We start from the raw sequence: 16081 nt of genomic DNA, 5'->3' as shown, positions 1-16081 counted from the left end.
AAGCTAAAGCTTCTTAATGCTGAAGAATCGCCTTAAAACTCCCAAATCCGGATTTTCACCAAAATCGAATAAATTAGTCATCGACACATATCCAACCTGTCCACCAAATTCAGTCAAAATCTGTCCATAACGTTTTGAGATATTGTGCTATATATTGTTTTTAGCCCCATCACTCAATGGTAAAGAATCACGAAAAACTTATCAGATCCGAATATTCATCAAAATCGAATCAATTCGTCCTTGTAATATACCCAACCTGTCCAACAATTTTTGTTCAAATCCTTCCACAGTTTTTGGAGATATCCTGCTCACAGACAAGCAGACAGACAGGGGTGACTATGTGGCATAAACATCTGACAGTGATGGAGAAAGGTTTTGATGGTGCGGTCGGCATTTTATCAGTGGTAAGACAGATTGTGGGGGCAGCCTCACAAGATATTGCAATATTCACGGGAGCAGATCACTGGAAAATGCAGTTGTTTTCATGGTGGATTTGCTTTCAGTACAAGGTCAGAATATTAGATTTACTCGTCTTAAAGGTCATGTGTTCACCAATCAGTTTTTTATTAGTCTTTCCTCCAGAGCCGCAGATTGTCATAATATTTGGATGCTGAAGTGTCCAAAAGAGGGTTGAATCGTCACTCAAAGCGGTTTTCCAAAAAAAAGGCCATTTGGGCAAATCGAGAATAGAATGTTTCCAAAGATAGCGAACACCAATTCCCAAGGAAATGTGGAAGAGAGAACGCGGATGAGAGCAATACCTTAATGGCGTACATGAAGGTATTTTGAGCTCGTAACATGTTGAATTTCAAGTAAAAAGTGAGAAAAATTTGGAAAAATAAATTCTAAGCTGTACTGCCAATGGACAGCTGACCATTGATGCGTGACCATATGTGGATGGACAAAAGGACCACCGAGGCACTCGGAAACATGGTGGTGGGATGATGAAGTTGGAAAGAGGATTGACGAGAAGAGGAAGAAGTTCAAGGAGTGGCAGAAGGCGAAGGGTACGGGAGCAGAAAAAGCAGAGCATGAAAGTTATAAGGCAGCCAAGAAGGCTGCAAAGAAAGAGGTAGCAAAGGCGCAGGAGACATGTAGGAAAATGTTCGGAGAACGCTTGGATTCGGAAGAGGGTCAGAGAGCGGTATTCAGGATTGCAAAGCAGATAGCAAAAGAGAGGTGTGATGTGATGGGGGTGAGTTGCTTGAAGGATGAAGTGGGACAAATCGTTGTGGACCCAGATGGAATTAAAGGAAGATGGAAAAGATATATGGAAATGCTGTTGAATACAGAGAATGAATGGGATGGCAACATAGAGAGTAACCCAGTTTTAGGACCGGCAGAGAAGATAACTGAGGAGGAAGTTGAGGAAGCGATAAAAGCAATGAAGGGTAGAAAAGTGGGAGGGCCGACGGGAGTTGTGGGAGATATGTTGAAGGCAGCAGGAAGTTGGGGTGTGAAGAGAATGACAGAGATCTGTAATCTGTAATCCTTGTGTAAATCTCAACAACAACAAAAAAATATATACAAAAAAAAAACATTTCCTTCTCTGTTCTTATTCTTTGTTCTCATTCGTTTATTCGTTCTTATTTGTTCGTTCGTTCTTCGACCTCGTGTTTCTCCCCCATTTTCCCAGATAGTTTTCACTGTTATTAACCTTACAATGTTTACACTTTCCCCTCAAGTTCTGTATTCCGTCGTATATTATAACACCTTTTTCTTCTTCTTCTGTAAAAGGTTGCTTTCGACTTGCTCACCAAATCTATTCATCCCAAAAAAAAATTCCATCTCTTATAGTGCCTTTTTTCTACATTCCCTAAACTCTCCTGCACTCCATCCTCCATCCACCGTCCTTAAACGTAATTTTGACTCGAAGGTCACAAGAAACTCATTTTGCAATAAATGTTCGTTTCCCATTAATCGTACACTTTCTAAAATCCAATCTCACCCCTCCCCTCCAAATCTTCCCCATAACCCCTCCCCTCCAAATATTCCCCATCACCCCTCCCCTCCAAATCTTCCCCATCACCCATCCCTTTCAAATCTTCCCCCTTTCCCCTCCCCTCCTAATCCTCCCCATCACCCATCCCTTTCAAATCTCCCCCCTTGCCCCCTCCCTCCTAAACTACCCCCTCACCCCTCCCCTCCAAGACTCCCCCTCGCCCCTCCCCTCCTAGACTCCTCCCTCACCCCTCCCCTCCAAATCTCCCCCATATCCCATCCCTTTCAAATCCCTCCCCTTGTCCCTTCCCTCCTAAACTCCCCCCTCGCCCCTCCCCTTCAAATATCCCCACCCTCATTTCTTCTCAATTTCCCCCCTCTCGCTCCCCCTCCTCAAAGCGTCCTCCCCGCTTCTTCCCCCTTCCAACTCTCACCTCCATCTCCCCCAACCTTCTGCCTCGCTCTTCCCCCTCCTCAAATAACACCTCATTGTGCCTCACCCAATCACCATCAAACCTTTTGTCCGCCCCATCCTTCCCTTTCTCCGAGCTATTCTGAAATCTCTGACACACCTTCAACAGCTCTCCCTACCTCTTCCACCTCTTCCACATCTTACCCTACCCCTCCTCCCCCCTGTTCTGTATCCGATGCTCCCCCTTCCTCTTCATTAACGGCATGGACCTCAAACATCCGGGGCCTTCGTTCAAACTTAACTGATCTCTCCATACAGGTTGCTTCTGTCAAACCAGACGTGATCTGCTTAACAGAAACTTTCCTCCTTCATGATGTCTCTGATTCCTTAGTATCTCTCCCAGGTTACTCCCTCCTCCGGTATGATAGACCTGAGCCTCGTCCTGGAGGTGGGGTTGCTATCTTTATCAAAAACTCTCTTCCTCACTCGCCCTGCACTCTCTCCACCTCACCCCCAGGAATACCTCTGGCTCTGGCTTCCCCTTCGCTCCCACCTCTTGTTCATATGTGTGTTGTACCATCCACCAAACAGTGATGACACCATCTACATCTCGCTGTCTGATAATATGGACCAACTTCTATCTGACATCAACTCATCCTGGGAATTCTTCCAAAGTAAATTGCTCTCTCTCATGCACAGATTTATCCCATCTCGTCTTCAGTTGTCATACCCTTCCTCCCGTCCATGGTACACGGAATCTTGTGGTGAGGCTGTTGCCCAGAAACAACTTGCCTTCGTCTCCTGGAAAGCAAATCCAACAGAAGGAAATCTCATTTCCTTTCACAAAGCCCGAAACAAGTGTGTGTCCACCCTCAGGAGAGCCAGGAAACAATATCTCTCCGTTCTCAAGACCGAACTCTCTTATCTGTCTCCCTCTTCCAAATCCTGGTGGCGTCTGGTCAAATCTGTTTCTGGTGTTTGTTCCCCCTCCATCCCCTCCCTTACCTCAAACGGCTACACAGCTGACTCTGCACGTGAAAAAGCTGAATGCCTCAACTCTGTGTTTGCCTCTAAATCTTGTGTCCCAAACCCATCCCTCTCTGTACCCACCATACCCAGTCGTACCCAGCTGCTCCTGGACTCCGTGTCCTTTCCTCCTGACAAGGTGGAAAAGTTTCTGTCAACCCTCGACTCTGATTCTGCAACTGGACCTGACGGCATCAGCCCACGGGTCCTAAAATCCTGTTCTTCCGCTCTTTCTCTCCCTCTCTCTGTTCTCTTCACCCTCTCTTTTGCTCAAGGTCAACTGCCATCTGCTTGGAAATCAGCCAACATCACCGCTTTGCACAAAAAAGGTGCAACAACAGATCCCAGCAACTACAGACCAATCAGCCTTATCCCAATTATCAGCAAAGTCATGGAATCCATCATTGCTTCGGATATGAAATCTTTCCTCTTCTCCAATGGCTTGATCTCTGATCATCAATTTGGTTTCAGACCAGGTCACTCTACTCTGGACATGCTGCTTCTGCTGTCTCAACAATGGATGGAGGTCCTCAATGCCAAACAGGAAATTAGAGCTGTCTCCCTCGACATATCACGTGCCGTCGATACGGTCTGGCACCCCGCTCTGCTCACCAAACTCTCCTCCTTTGGTATCCATGGAAATCTCCACGCATGGCTGGCGGACCTCCTCTCTAGTCGGTCAACGTGTGGCCCTGAATGGGTTTCTCTCATCTCCTCTTCCTGTTCAGGCTGGAGTTCCCCAAGGCAGTGTTCTGGGCCCTGTGCTTTTTCTGGTCTTCATCAATGATCTCTCTGACTCTCTTGAAAATCCTCTCTATCTCTTTGCTGATGACTCCACTCTCTGCCGCTCCATTCCTCATCCCTCAGATCGGCAGTCTGCAGCCTCCTCACTCTCTGCAGACCTGGACAAAATCACAGACTGGGCAAACAAGTGGAACATGTCTTTCAATCCTGACAAATCTCACACTCTTACGATGTCTCTCCGAAAAGACCGACTGGACAACCCTCCCATCTACTTTCTGAATAATCCTCTCCAAGAAGCTCTGTCACTCAAGCTTTTGGGTCTCACTATCTGCCATGATCTTTCCTGGGAAAACCACATTTCCAAGCTGACCTCCAAAGCCAGTCGCCGACTGGGCATCCTCCATCGTGCGAAGTCCTTCCTTGGCACACCTGAGCTCCTCACCACATACAAGGCTTTCATCCGCAGCTCAATGGAGTACTGCTCTCCCCTCTGGGCTGGTGCTCCTGCCTCACACCTAGCTCGTCTTCACGCTGTTGAAACCAAAGCGTTCAGGATCATTGGAATCTCCCGCGATGGCGCCATCTCCGAGGGCCTTTCACTTCATCACCGCAGGCAGGTTGGTGGTCTTTCCGTCTTCTACCGACTCCTCTCCGGCCTTGCTCCCCCAGCTCTCTCTGGGCTCTGTCCCCCAAATATTCCTGCATGTCGCACAAGATCTGCCTGCAACCCTCTTATGGTTAAACTGCCAAAATCAAGACTCTCTGCTCACTTTCACTCCTCTTTTCTCCCGCCTCTGGAACAAACTCCCTCACTCTCTTCAATCACACTCCTCCCTCCAGGTCTTTAAAACGGCTGTTCACCACCATCTCTTATCTTCCCCAATCCAAAACCTTGATCTTTTCGACCCCCGCTAATTTCACCCCAAATCCACTTTTTTGAGGTGACTTTTGACTTCTTTCCTGGAAATCCTTGGTGTCCTTGCGTTTTATACCTATCCTGCCTCCCCCCAGCCCCTCTCCCTCCAAAAACATCTCCCGATGTCCCTGCTCTCAAATGTTGTGTTTGTGTGCTTCCTCCCATTCTCTCCCCATCTTGTCGACCGCTCCCCTTTTTATATACTTTGTTTTTCTTGTTTGTTTGTTTGTTTGTTTGATAAATGTTAGCTCTCTCACGAGCCTCGACTGTGTATACAAAAAAAAAAAAAAAAAAAATCTGGTGGTGAAAGAAGGCCGCATTCCAGTGGATTGGGAACTGCGTACCCTTGTCCCTCTATACAAGGGGAAAGGTGACCCTCTTGAGTGTGGCTCGTACCGAGCGATAAAGTTATTGGAGCATGGAATGAAGGTATTGGAAAAGGTGTTGGAGAGGAGGATAAGGAAGAAGGTGAAGATCGACGAAATGCAGTTTGGATTTATGCCAGGAAGAGGAACGACAGACGCGCTCTTTATTGTGAGGCAGTTGCAGGAGAAGAACATGGAGAAGAGGAAGAAGTTGTTTCTTGGGTTTGTTGATCTGGAGAAAGCATTCGATAGGGTTCCACGCGAAGTATTGACATGGGCATTGAGGAAGTTAGAAGTGGAGGAATGGTTGATCAGAGTTGTGATGGCAATGTACTAAAGAGCGTGCACAGCTGTAAGGACGAAGGACGGGAACAGTGGTGAGTTTGAGGTGAAGGTGGGAGTGCATCAGGTGGGAGTGGGAGTGCATCAGTGGGAGGTGGGAGTGCATCAGTACTAAGTCCACCACTATTTGTAGCTGTGATGGAGGTGCTGGCTCAGACCGTAAAGGAGGGTTTACCGTGGGAGTTGTTGTTTGCAGATGATCTGGTGTTGATTGCGGAAAGTATGGATGGACTGAAGGAAAAGATGAACAACTGGAAGGAAAGTATGGAGACAAAAGGTCTGAAGGTGAATATAGGAAAGACGAAGGTGATGGCAAGTGGTAAAGCATGTGGTGAGGTGAAAATAACTGGGAAGTGGCCATGTGCTGTGTGCAGGAAGGGTGTCGGAGTGAACTCCATTCAATGTACAATGTGCGCTGAGTGCGTTCATCAAAAATGTAGTGGTCTGAGAGGGTCATTAACCAGGGTGGCAGCTACATTCAAATGTAAGGTGTGCACAGAGGGAGCTGCAGATGGAGGAAATGTTGAGTTGGATCTTGGAGACGGCGTGAAGCTGGAAGGTGTGAAAACATTTTGCTATCTCGGAGACATGCTGAATGGAGAAGGTGGATCAGACTCGGCAACGGTTGCTGGAGTGAGATGTGCATGGAAGAAGTTTCGGGAACTGAGTGGCGTGCTGATGAGGAGGGGAGTGTCGTTGAAGCTGAAGGGAAAGGTGTATGCTGCATGTGTGAGAAGTGTTATGATTTATGGGAACGAGACATGGGTCATGAATGTAGAGCAGCAACGAAGGCTGGAAAGGGTGGAAATGCGAATGGTTCGACGGATGTGCGGAGTATCGTTGAGAGAGAGGAAGACAAATGATGAATTGCGAAAGATGATGGGAATAGAGCCTGTGATTGATGCTGTGAAGAGAAACAGGTTGAGATGGTTTGGTCATGTGTTGAAGAAGGATGAAAGTGACTGGTTGAGAAGAGTGATGGAAATGAATGTAGAAGGAAGTAGAGGACGGGGAAGACCGAGAAAGACTTGGCTAAAGACGGTGGAAGATGACATGCGGGCAAGGGGGTTAACAAGGAGAGATGCAGAAAATAGGGCAAAATGGAGAGGATTGTCATGGGGACCGCAAGGCTAACCCCCGCTCTTGCAGGGAAAATGGCCTTAAAATGCATGTTGTTGTTGTTGTTGTTGTTGTACTGCCATTGGAGAAGGTCATAACCTCATGCTAAACATCCATGGCATCCATCTCGGTTATGCAGCACTGTCTTTGAGAGTAAAGCAATGTTATAAGTGTGTTTCCGAACACAAACTCACCTGTGGTGAGATGCACAAAGCACCCAAAGGATCTCCATCCAAGATGTCTGTGCCACCGTTGTAGATGATGATGTCAGGTGTGAATTCATACAGTGCTCTCTGCAGGGATCGTTGCACTATACTCAGATAGACATCATCACCTGTACCAACCTCCAGCTCCTGTCGGCACCTGATTGCACCTACAGGACACAAACCAAACCTGATTTATTTGTTATTTGAGTTGTCTTAGAAATAACTCAAATGCAGGAGGAGGCCATTAGGCCAAGCAAAGACTCCGCTAATGAATTGTCAACCTTTGGTTGTTTGTCTGTGCTCTATCCTTTCAAATGCTGAGTGTCAAGCAAGGGAGCAATGGTGTATTTTTAAAGCCGTTGGAAGGACTCGGCCGGGGTGTGAACCACCGACATCCCAGACTCAGAAAAAAAGGATATTCCTTTGAATGTTGAGATGAATGCTGGAATTGCTATTGCAATAAACCAAGTTTGCATCGTACCAACTGTTATATAGTCAATGGTTGGCAGTTACAGTCACGTGAAAAAGTAAGTAAAGTTTTGACTTTTTCAACATATTTCAACATACAGCTATTTGATCTTCATTTCAACAATATTGATAGATAAAGGTGATATAATATAACAAATATCATGAAACATTTACATTTTGTAGTCCATTGTATAATTTAAATAAACATAAATGCAAATTTCGCTCATGGAAAAAGCAAGTACACCCCATGAAATGTTTTTTAAAAATATTTTTAACATATGTGGACATATCAATATTTGATCTTCATTTAAACAGTATATATAGATAAAGGTGATCTAATTGAACAAAAAACAATGACTAATTGACTTTGCAATAATTTATTCAACAAAAAATTAACAGAGATGCCATTTCCTTCTGTGGAAAAAGTAAGGACACCCTTGGCTCTAATCGGTGGTATTGCCCCCTTTGGCAGAAACAACCTCAGGTAGGCATTTCTTATAACTGTCTACCAGTCTCTGACATCGACTGGGAGAAATTTTTCCCCACTCCTCCATGCAGAATTCTTTCAGCTGTGCAATGTTTGAGGGGTTTCTTGCATGCACAGCTCGTTTCAAATCCCCCCACATCTCGATGGGATTTAGATCCGGGCTTTGACTTGGCCATTCCGGAACCCTCCATTTCTTTCTTTTCAGCCATTCCTTGGTGGATTTACTGGTATGTTTAGGGTCATTGTCATGTGGCAAGATCCACCTTCTGTTGAGTTTCAACTTTACGACAGATGGCCTCACATTATCCTCAAGCACACTCTCGTACAATGAAGAATTCATGGTGGATTCTATGATGGTGAGCTGACCAGGCCCTGATGCAGCAAAGCTGCCCCAAACCATATTTCCACCACCATGCTTTACAGTTGGTATCAGGTTCTTGTGGTCAAATGCTGTCTTTGGTTTTCGCCAAACATGTCTTCTGGTACTGTGGCCAAATAGCTCTACCTTTGACTCATCTGTGCAGAGCACATTGTTCCAGAAGTGCTGGTCTTTTCCTAGGTGTTCATTGGCAAACTTTAGTCTTGCCCTGATGTTCTTTCTGGACAGCAAAGGTTTCCTCCTGGCACACCTCCCATGTAAATCAAATTTGTGCAGCCTTTTTCTAATGGTAGACTCGTGTACTTTGACATCAACAGTGGCAAGAGCTACCTGTAGGTCCCGTGATGACATTCTGGGGTTCTTAGAGACTTATTTCGACATCTTGCGGTCTGCTCTCGGGCTGAACTTGCTGGGGCGGCCTGGCCTGAACAAGTTGGCAATTGTTTGGAATCTTCTCCACTTGTAGATGATCTTCCGGACAGTCGAATGATTGATTTCAAATTGTTTGGAGATCTTTTTTAAAATCCCTTCCCAGACTCGTAGCATCTATAACCTTCTTTCTGAAGGCCTCAGAGAGCTCTTTTGATTGAGGCATGATGACGCCACACACTTCAACAACAAAGAGCAAACCAAACTAAATGTCTGAGGTTTAAATAAGACAGGTTCCTCCAAGATCCTCTCTAACGATGTTCTAATCATTTGCACCTGAGCTGGTGCACCTCATTCTAATTTTAGGTATTTGAAGTAGTGATAAATGTAGGGTGTACTTACTTTTTCCACATGCGAAATTTGCATTTATGTTTACATAAATTATACAATGGACTACAAAATGTAAATGTTTCATGATATTTGTTATATTATATCACCTTTATCTGTCAATATTGTTGAAATGAAGATCAAATAGCTGTATGTTGAAATATGTTGAAAAAGTCAAAACTTTACATGGGGTGTACTTACTTTTTCACGTGACTGTATATTCCACTGAGACAAATGGGAGCATGTGGAAATGAAGAATAAGGATGAAAGAAGTAAAAAGGAAACGATTGGTAAATGCCAGAATAAAATAGAATAAAAAAAGTACAAGTGAAATGACCAATTTGCCATGTAATATGATGAATCCAAGTCTCAACTCAGGAGATGACCAGTTTTAATGAACACACACAATTTAATTTAATGAGCACAAGTGCGGAAAGTGTTTTTCAAAGCCAGCACAAGTGCGGAAAGTGGTTTTTGCAACAATAACACAAGTGCAAAAAGTGGTTTTAAAACACCAACACAAGCATGAAAAGTGTTATTGAACACGAGCACAAGTGTGGAAAGTGGTTTTCAACACGAGCATGAGGGCAGAAAGTGGTTTTGCAACACTAACACAAGTGCGAAGGGTGGTTTTCAACACTAACACAAGTGCGGAAAGTCGTTTTGTAACACCAGCGCCCGCACGGAAAATGGCTATCAATGCCATCAGAAGTGTGGAAAGTGGTTTTGCAATACTAACACAAGTGCTAAAGGTTGTTTTGAACACGAACAGGAGCATGAAAATTAGTTTTCAACACGAGCACAAGAGCAAAAACAGCTTCTCAACACCAGCACATGTGCGAAAAGTGTTTTTCAACACGAAGTGGAGTGCGAAAAGTGGTTCTGCAACACCAGCTCAAGTGCGAAAAGTTGTTTTCAAAGCCGGCACAAGTGCGGAAAGTGGTTTTACCAATAAGAGAAGTACGGAAAATGGTCACGCAACACCAACACAAGAGCAAAAAGTTATTCTGCAACACTCGCTCATGTGCGGAAAGTGGTTTTGCAACACTAACACAAGTGCGAAAAGTGGGTTTGAACACGAACACAAGTGCAAAAAGTGGATTTCAACACGAACACAAGTGCAAAAAGTGGTTTTGCAACACCAACAAGTGTGGAAAGTGGTTATCAACACGGCATGAGTGCAGAAAGTGGTTTTGCAACACCAGCGCAAGCGCGGATAATGGTTTTCAACGACAGCACATGTGTGGAAAGTGGTTTTGAAACACTAACACAAGTCTGAAAAGTGGTTTTCAATGCCAGCAGAAGTGCGGAAAGTGATTTTGTAACACGAACACAAGTGTGTAAAGTGGTTTTCAACACTAACACAAGTGCGGAAAGTCGTTTTGCAACACCAGCGCAAGTGCGGAAAATGGTTATCAATGCCATCAGAAGTGCTAAAAGTGGTTTTGAACACTAACAGGAGCATGAAAATTGGTTTTCAACACGAGCACAAGAGCAAAAAGTGCTTCTCAACACCAGCACATGTGCGACAAGTGTTTTTCAACACGAAGTGGAGTGCGAAAAGTGGTTCTGCAACACTAGCTCAAGTGCGAAAAGTTGTTGTCAAAGCCAGCACAAGTGCGGAAAGTGGTTTTACCAATAAGAGAAGGGCGGAAAGTGGTCACGCAACACTAACACAAGAGCAAAAAGTGGATTTCAAAACTAACACAAGTGCGAAAAGTGGATTTCAAAACTAACACAAGTGCGAAAAGTGGATTTCAAAACTAACACAAGTGCGAAAAGTGGTTCTGCAACACCAGCTCAAGTGCGGAAAGTGGTTTTCACGCCAGCACAAGTGCGGAAAGTGGTTTTCAACGTCAGCACAAGTGCAGAAAGTTATTCTGCAACACAAGCTCAAGTGCGAAAAGTGGTTCAGAAATTAGTTAGAATTTACATGTACATGAATTTGTTGACCCCAACCCAATCCTAACCCTAACTTCATTCTTCCATTATCCACCCCCTCCAAATCATGTTATATTACTGATTGTATGAGGCATGTATAGGATTGTTGATCCCATATCCCATTGGATCCCATGTTGATTTAGCATATCACCTCATTATGTGGCTTTATGTGTTTTTGTGTGTGTGGGTATGTGTTTTTCATTCTCATTTTTTTAATTTCTCCCTCTCCCTAAAAAAAAATATGGCCCCATAGTGTTAAAGTGATGAGTGCCATGATACGACACAGTTGGAATGGTTAAATAATACACAGATGAGTGTAATGGCTCGCACAGAAGTTCGAGAGGGAGACAGTATTTACCATATAATCTCTCACAGCCTTGTAAGGGAGTCATGGGTGCGGCCAATGATACACAGCTATCTTTAGGTTAACTGAACAATGAGTCGTATTTCGCATAGTATTAATACCCCTAAGGGAGCCCTGCCCCACCCCCCCCCCCCCCCCAGCCTCATTCCTCCCTTGTTTGCTTTCTCCTCCTCCGTTGCATCCTGCCACTCCTCCTACTCCCTTGCACCACCCTTTTTCCTCCCCTCTTTCCTCCTCTTTTACCTGTCTTTTACCTGTTTTCACCTTCCATAGTTATTATTGTTTTCTCTCATTGTTGATGAGATTGATCATTGTCATCATGATTGTCATCATTGTTGATTATTATTGATGTTCATTCTCAAATTTTGTTAATGATACTGTTTCATTGTTGATTATACCACGTGGATGTCATGATACAGGAAATGTTTGTCTTTTGAAATGAATGATTATGGTATGACTATGATTATGATAATGGTTTTACAATCATGATGATTGTTATGATTGTCAGGCATGTGATCATTAGGTTTTGATGTAAATTGATTGCATGGGCTTTAAGGATAGCTTTACAGCCCTGCAGGATTAATGATGTATTACAAGTCACAAAGTTTGTTGGAGTGTTGAAATTTCAGTATGATTGGATTGCATTGGTAAATATTATGAATTAATTGCCATTCATTGGTACACATTTCAGGAATCTTACAACATTTTAATTGTCAAGAACTTTGGGTATCATTCAAAATGAGACATATTGTTTTTTCTCTCTCTCTCTATTCCCCAAATGACCTGTTTCACATCTGTCTGATCAATGTTGGCTGATTGTCTCACAAATGAAGGGTTGAGTTGCCTTCAGTGGTTGTTAAACTTGAATTTGTGACCAGACAAGATTGAAAGATATGTCAGATGTGATCCAGAGGCAGAACGGTGATTTGTCAATTGACGGAAGGTATGGGTCAAAGGTGATGACCATGATCATATATCTCCGGCAGTGGATGAACCTGTTTTGGCAAAATTGGGAAAAGGCTTGGGTATAGAGTTATCTGATTGATTAATGTAATTTAATGTTTGTTTGTTTTTTGTTTGTTTTTTTAAATACTGAATCGAGGCTCGTGAAAGAGCTGACAACTACGAGGGAAAGACAGCACAGGGGGACCACGAGGGAAAGACAGTACAGGGGGAAACATTCATTAAAACACATTGAACAAAAAGACATCCAGGAACACAGCACAGGGGGACCGTGAGGGAAAGACAGTACAGGGGGAAACATTCATTAAAACACATTCAACAAAAAGACATCCAGGAGTAGTGTAATAATGTTGCTTCTGGGACACCTCCGTTTAACATGGGAAATCCCTATCTAATGTCATTTACCCCCTTGTCTTTTTCAAAAATCATAAACACCTCTATTTCTCCCACCCTCATCTTTATAAACCTTTTGTCTGTAGTACCTATCCTTAATGTTGTTCATTAGACCACTCAAACACTACAAATATTTGTTTTCTCTTATAGACCTATCATCCTTCTTCTACATATCATCTGGCAGATTAATCTTTGACCCATTCACTTCCATATTAATTCTTTCCCTCCCTCATTGCCCCTAAACACCTATATTTCTCTCACCCTGTTCTTTACGAACCTTCTAACCTTTTGACATGTTATCCTTATTCATTAGACCACTTAAACACCTGTGATCCTTCTGACCTCATGGACCTTTTAACCTTTTACTCTTAATATCATCTGGTGAATATAACCCACTCAAACAACGACCCTACAAATATTTGTTTATGCGTGGGAAATAATTTAATTCTCCTACAACTCTCTTCACCATCTAATATATTAACAAAAAATATGTTTGAGTTTGGTTCTTTATTAAGATATTTTAACTGAGCTAAGATAAAATGGTAAACCTCCCTCAATGTTCTTGCTTGAGCGCCTCCAGTGCCACATACCATTTTTAAATTAAAGTATATATTTTCCTGACAACCATCAAAGTTTTCCGTCCACTCAAAAATATTTCCATCTTTTTTACCCAATTCACCGGTATTTAAATTAATTCTCTTATTTGTTTTGTGAACTTTTTTACCAGTTGCCTTTTCAATTATACCTATTTGATATTTTTCACATTCATTATGTTTTCCATTTATATACCAAGGTTGATTACACCTCCACTCTTTAGTCTGGTTGATACTTGGTTCTATCATTTATATAATAGTAAAAAAGGCGGCGGTAGCCCGTTAAAATCCCCAACCCCCCCCCTTTTTAACTTATCACTTATATATATCTTATCACTTATATATATCTTATCACTTATGTATATCTTATCACTTATATATATATCTTATCACTTATATATATATCTTATCACTTATATACTTATATAACCATAAGGGAGACTATCAATTCCATTTTCTAAAATAAACCTCTTATCATCAAAAGCCCCCAATGCTTTCTTATTTATCTCTTCTGAATATAATTGATGTTTATAACTTCTTATTCCATTAATCTTTCTAAACTCTTCTTTCTTTGTTGTTAAACAGTTATAATAATCCTTAAAGTTTATTGTTTCTTTAATAACATTTTTCTTTACACCTTTTAACTTCTTATCAGTCTTTTCAACGTTATTCACAATGTATTTATAAGCATAAGCCTTTGACCTCAATCCCACAAATTCACTCATAACATTTCCTCCTAATTCATCCTTGAACTTTCCAATCACCTTTTTATTTTTAGAAGAGAACAACTCACTCTCTGGACTGTAATTACTCGTGTCATAGATATTAATGTCTCTTTTCATGTCTGAATAAACATCGTTGGTATTAATTTTCAAAATAAAACTATCTGTATCCATATAAAGTAGATTAACATCATTTTGATATTTCTTCCTCAAGTTATTATAAAAGTAATCATACATTAATGACTTTGATAAATCAAGAATTGTTGTTCCAATATAAATAGGTTTGTTCATTTCAATACTCTCTTTAATCAAATGGATCGCACAAAAGTTCTCAGTAAAGACCTCAGCTCGAGTAAAACTCGGTCTATTAATTAATTTTGATGCTTGTTCCCAAGATGTTGATAGTCTGATATTTTGTCTTTTCCTCACATTCTCCATAGTCTTACCAAAGACCGCATTATTCATCAATTTATAAAAGTCTTTCTCAAAATCTGTTTTTGACTCTGTTCTTCTTTGTGTATTAAAATCAATGTACCCCTTTAACCAATGACTTTGATTGAACTTTAGAACCCTATGGATCTTCTCTACTCTTAGACCTTTTGATAAATATTGTCGCAAATTTCTTTGGTGTAGAACATAATTTTTCTTGTTATATAATGTAGTAAGTAATTTTTCTGTTGATTCACCTATATCAAACGATCGTTGATAATCACTCAACCATTCTTTCTTTGGACTTGCTTTCTCACAAGCAAATGGGAGATCTTTGTGTAGGTTATGGAGTTCCTCTGGATATTTTAAATCAATTTCAAAATAATAACCAACTTTTTCTTCATCCAATTCTTTTTGTGTAGAGATACATACATCTTGTAAAACGTTTTTGTAGTCTTTTTCCTTTACCCATCTAAGTTTTCCATAAGGAAGAGCCTGAGACATTGCCCAGCCATACAGGTTGTTCGCGTCATAGTACATCAAGTAAGAACTCTCTTTCGTTGGATCATAATTTGGAAGATATTTGTTATTTGCTTTTGCGTATCTACTCGAGCAGACTTGTGAAATTCCACCTCTTTTTGCCTTTTCAATCATCAAAAGCATATCAACATCGGTTATCAAATCCAAATCTTGTTTTGTCATTTTCAACATCGCACTCCAGGCCAATCCAGGTGCTGTGTAGTAGTGAGCAGGATCCAATCCATATCCAGTGCGACAAACAGATCTAAAGGCTTCAAATACATCGGCCAATAAAAGCACATCAGTTTTGAGATACAAATCGTGATACTCGCCAAGATTCTTGATGTTATATTTTTCCCAAACATTTTGTGCGTGTACATAATCTTTATCAGATATATGACTATTATTTAATTTGTTATAGAAATTTTCTTTTGAAGGAAGTTGTGTTTCATTGAATCTCTCAAATGAGTCCATATAGTCATAGGGGTAAATTCCCTTTTGTGTTAGAAAATCTTTATCTAAAAAATACTCTGAAAGACATGGAAACTCTTTTAGATTTTGAACCAAGTTAACCAATGGACTTGCCATGAATTTAAATGTATCAAGAAATCTGATATGAGTAATAGGAGATGTGTGAATTGTTTTTGTGAATGAAATGTATTTCTGATCCGTGTTTGGAATTGCTGAGATACTTCCAGAAGTCTTTGAGAGTTCCTTGATAAATAGATGTGTATCATAATGAGCGTTGTTATGAAGAAAGACAGGAATGAAAGAGGGGAGTTGATAATTAATATTACAACTTTGATGAGCCGGACCTCTATATTTACCAGTGAGATGACAATGGTCTCTAACCTTTAGACCTTTACCAATTTTCTCCTCACAAATATGACAGACATTGTTTTTTATAAATTCCCTTTTTTCTTTACTTGTTAAGGACATTGGTTTATTGGTTTCTCTCATTATCTTGGTTAATCGAACACAGTCTTTTTCTAGTCG

The 16081-nt window shown here is 41.6% G+C and overlaps 1 protein-coding gene across 1 annotated transcript in view; it reads right to left on the bottom strand.

Moving 5' to 3' along the window:
• The window catches only part of HDAC11 (histone deacetylase 11), an 87444-nt gene that overhangs the window by 3521 nt on the left and 67842 nt on the right, over positions 1 to 16081 (bottom strand). The window contains exon 10 of the mRNA XM_068112978.2: positions 7060 to 7238. Within this exon, the coding sequence (XP_067969079.1) occupies positions 7060 to 7238 (179 nt within the window). The remainder of the gene's footprint in view (positions 1 to 7059; positions 7239 to 16081) is intronic.

This window comes from Myxine glutinosa, unplaced genomic scaffold, assembly GCF_964187855.1.
Source record: "Myxine glutinosa unplaced genomic scaffold, kmMyxGlut1.1 SCAFFOLD_670, whole genome shotgun sequence".
NCBI lineage: Eukaryota > Metazoa > Chordata > Myxini > Myxiniformes > Myxinidae > Myxine > Myxine glutinosa.
Note: the sequence above shows the minus strand (reverse complement) of the source record. Positions and strands in the feature narration are given on the sequence as shown.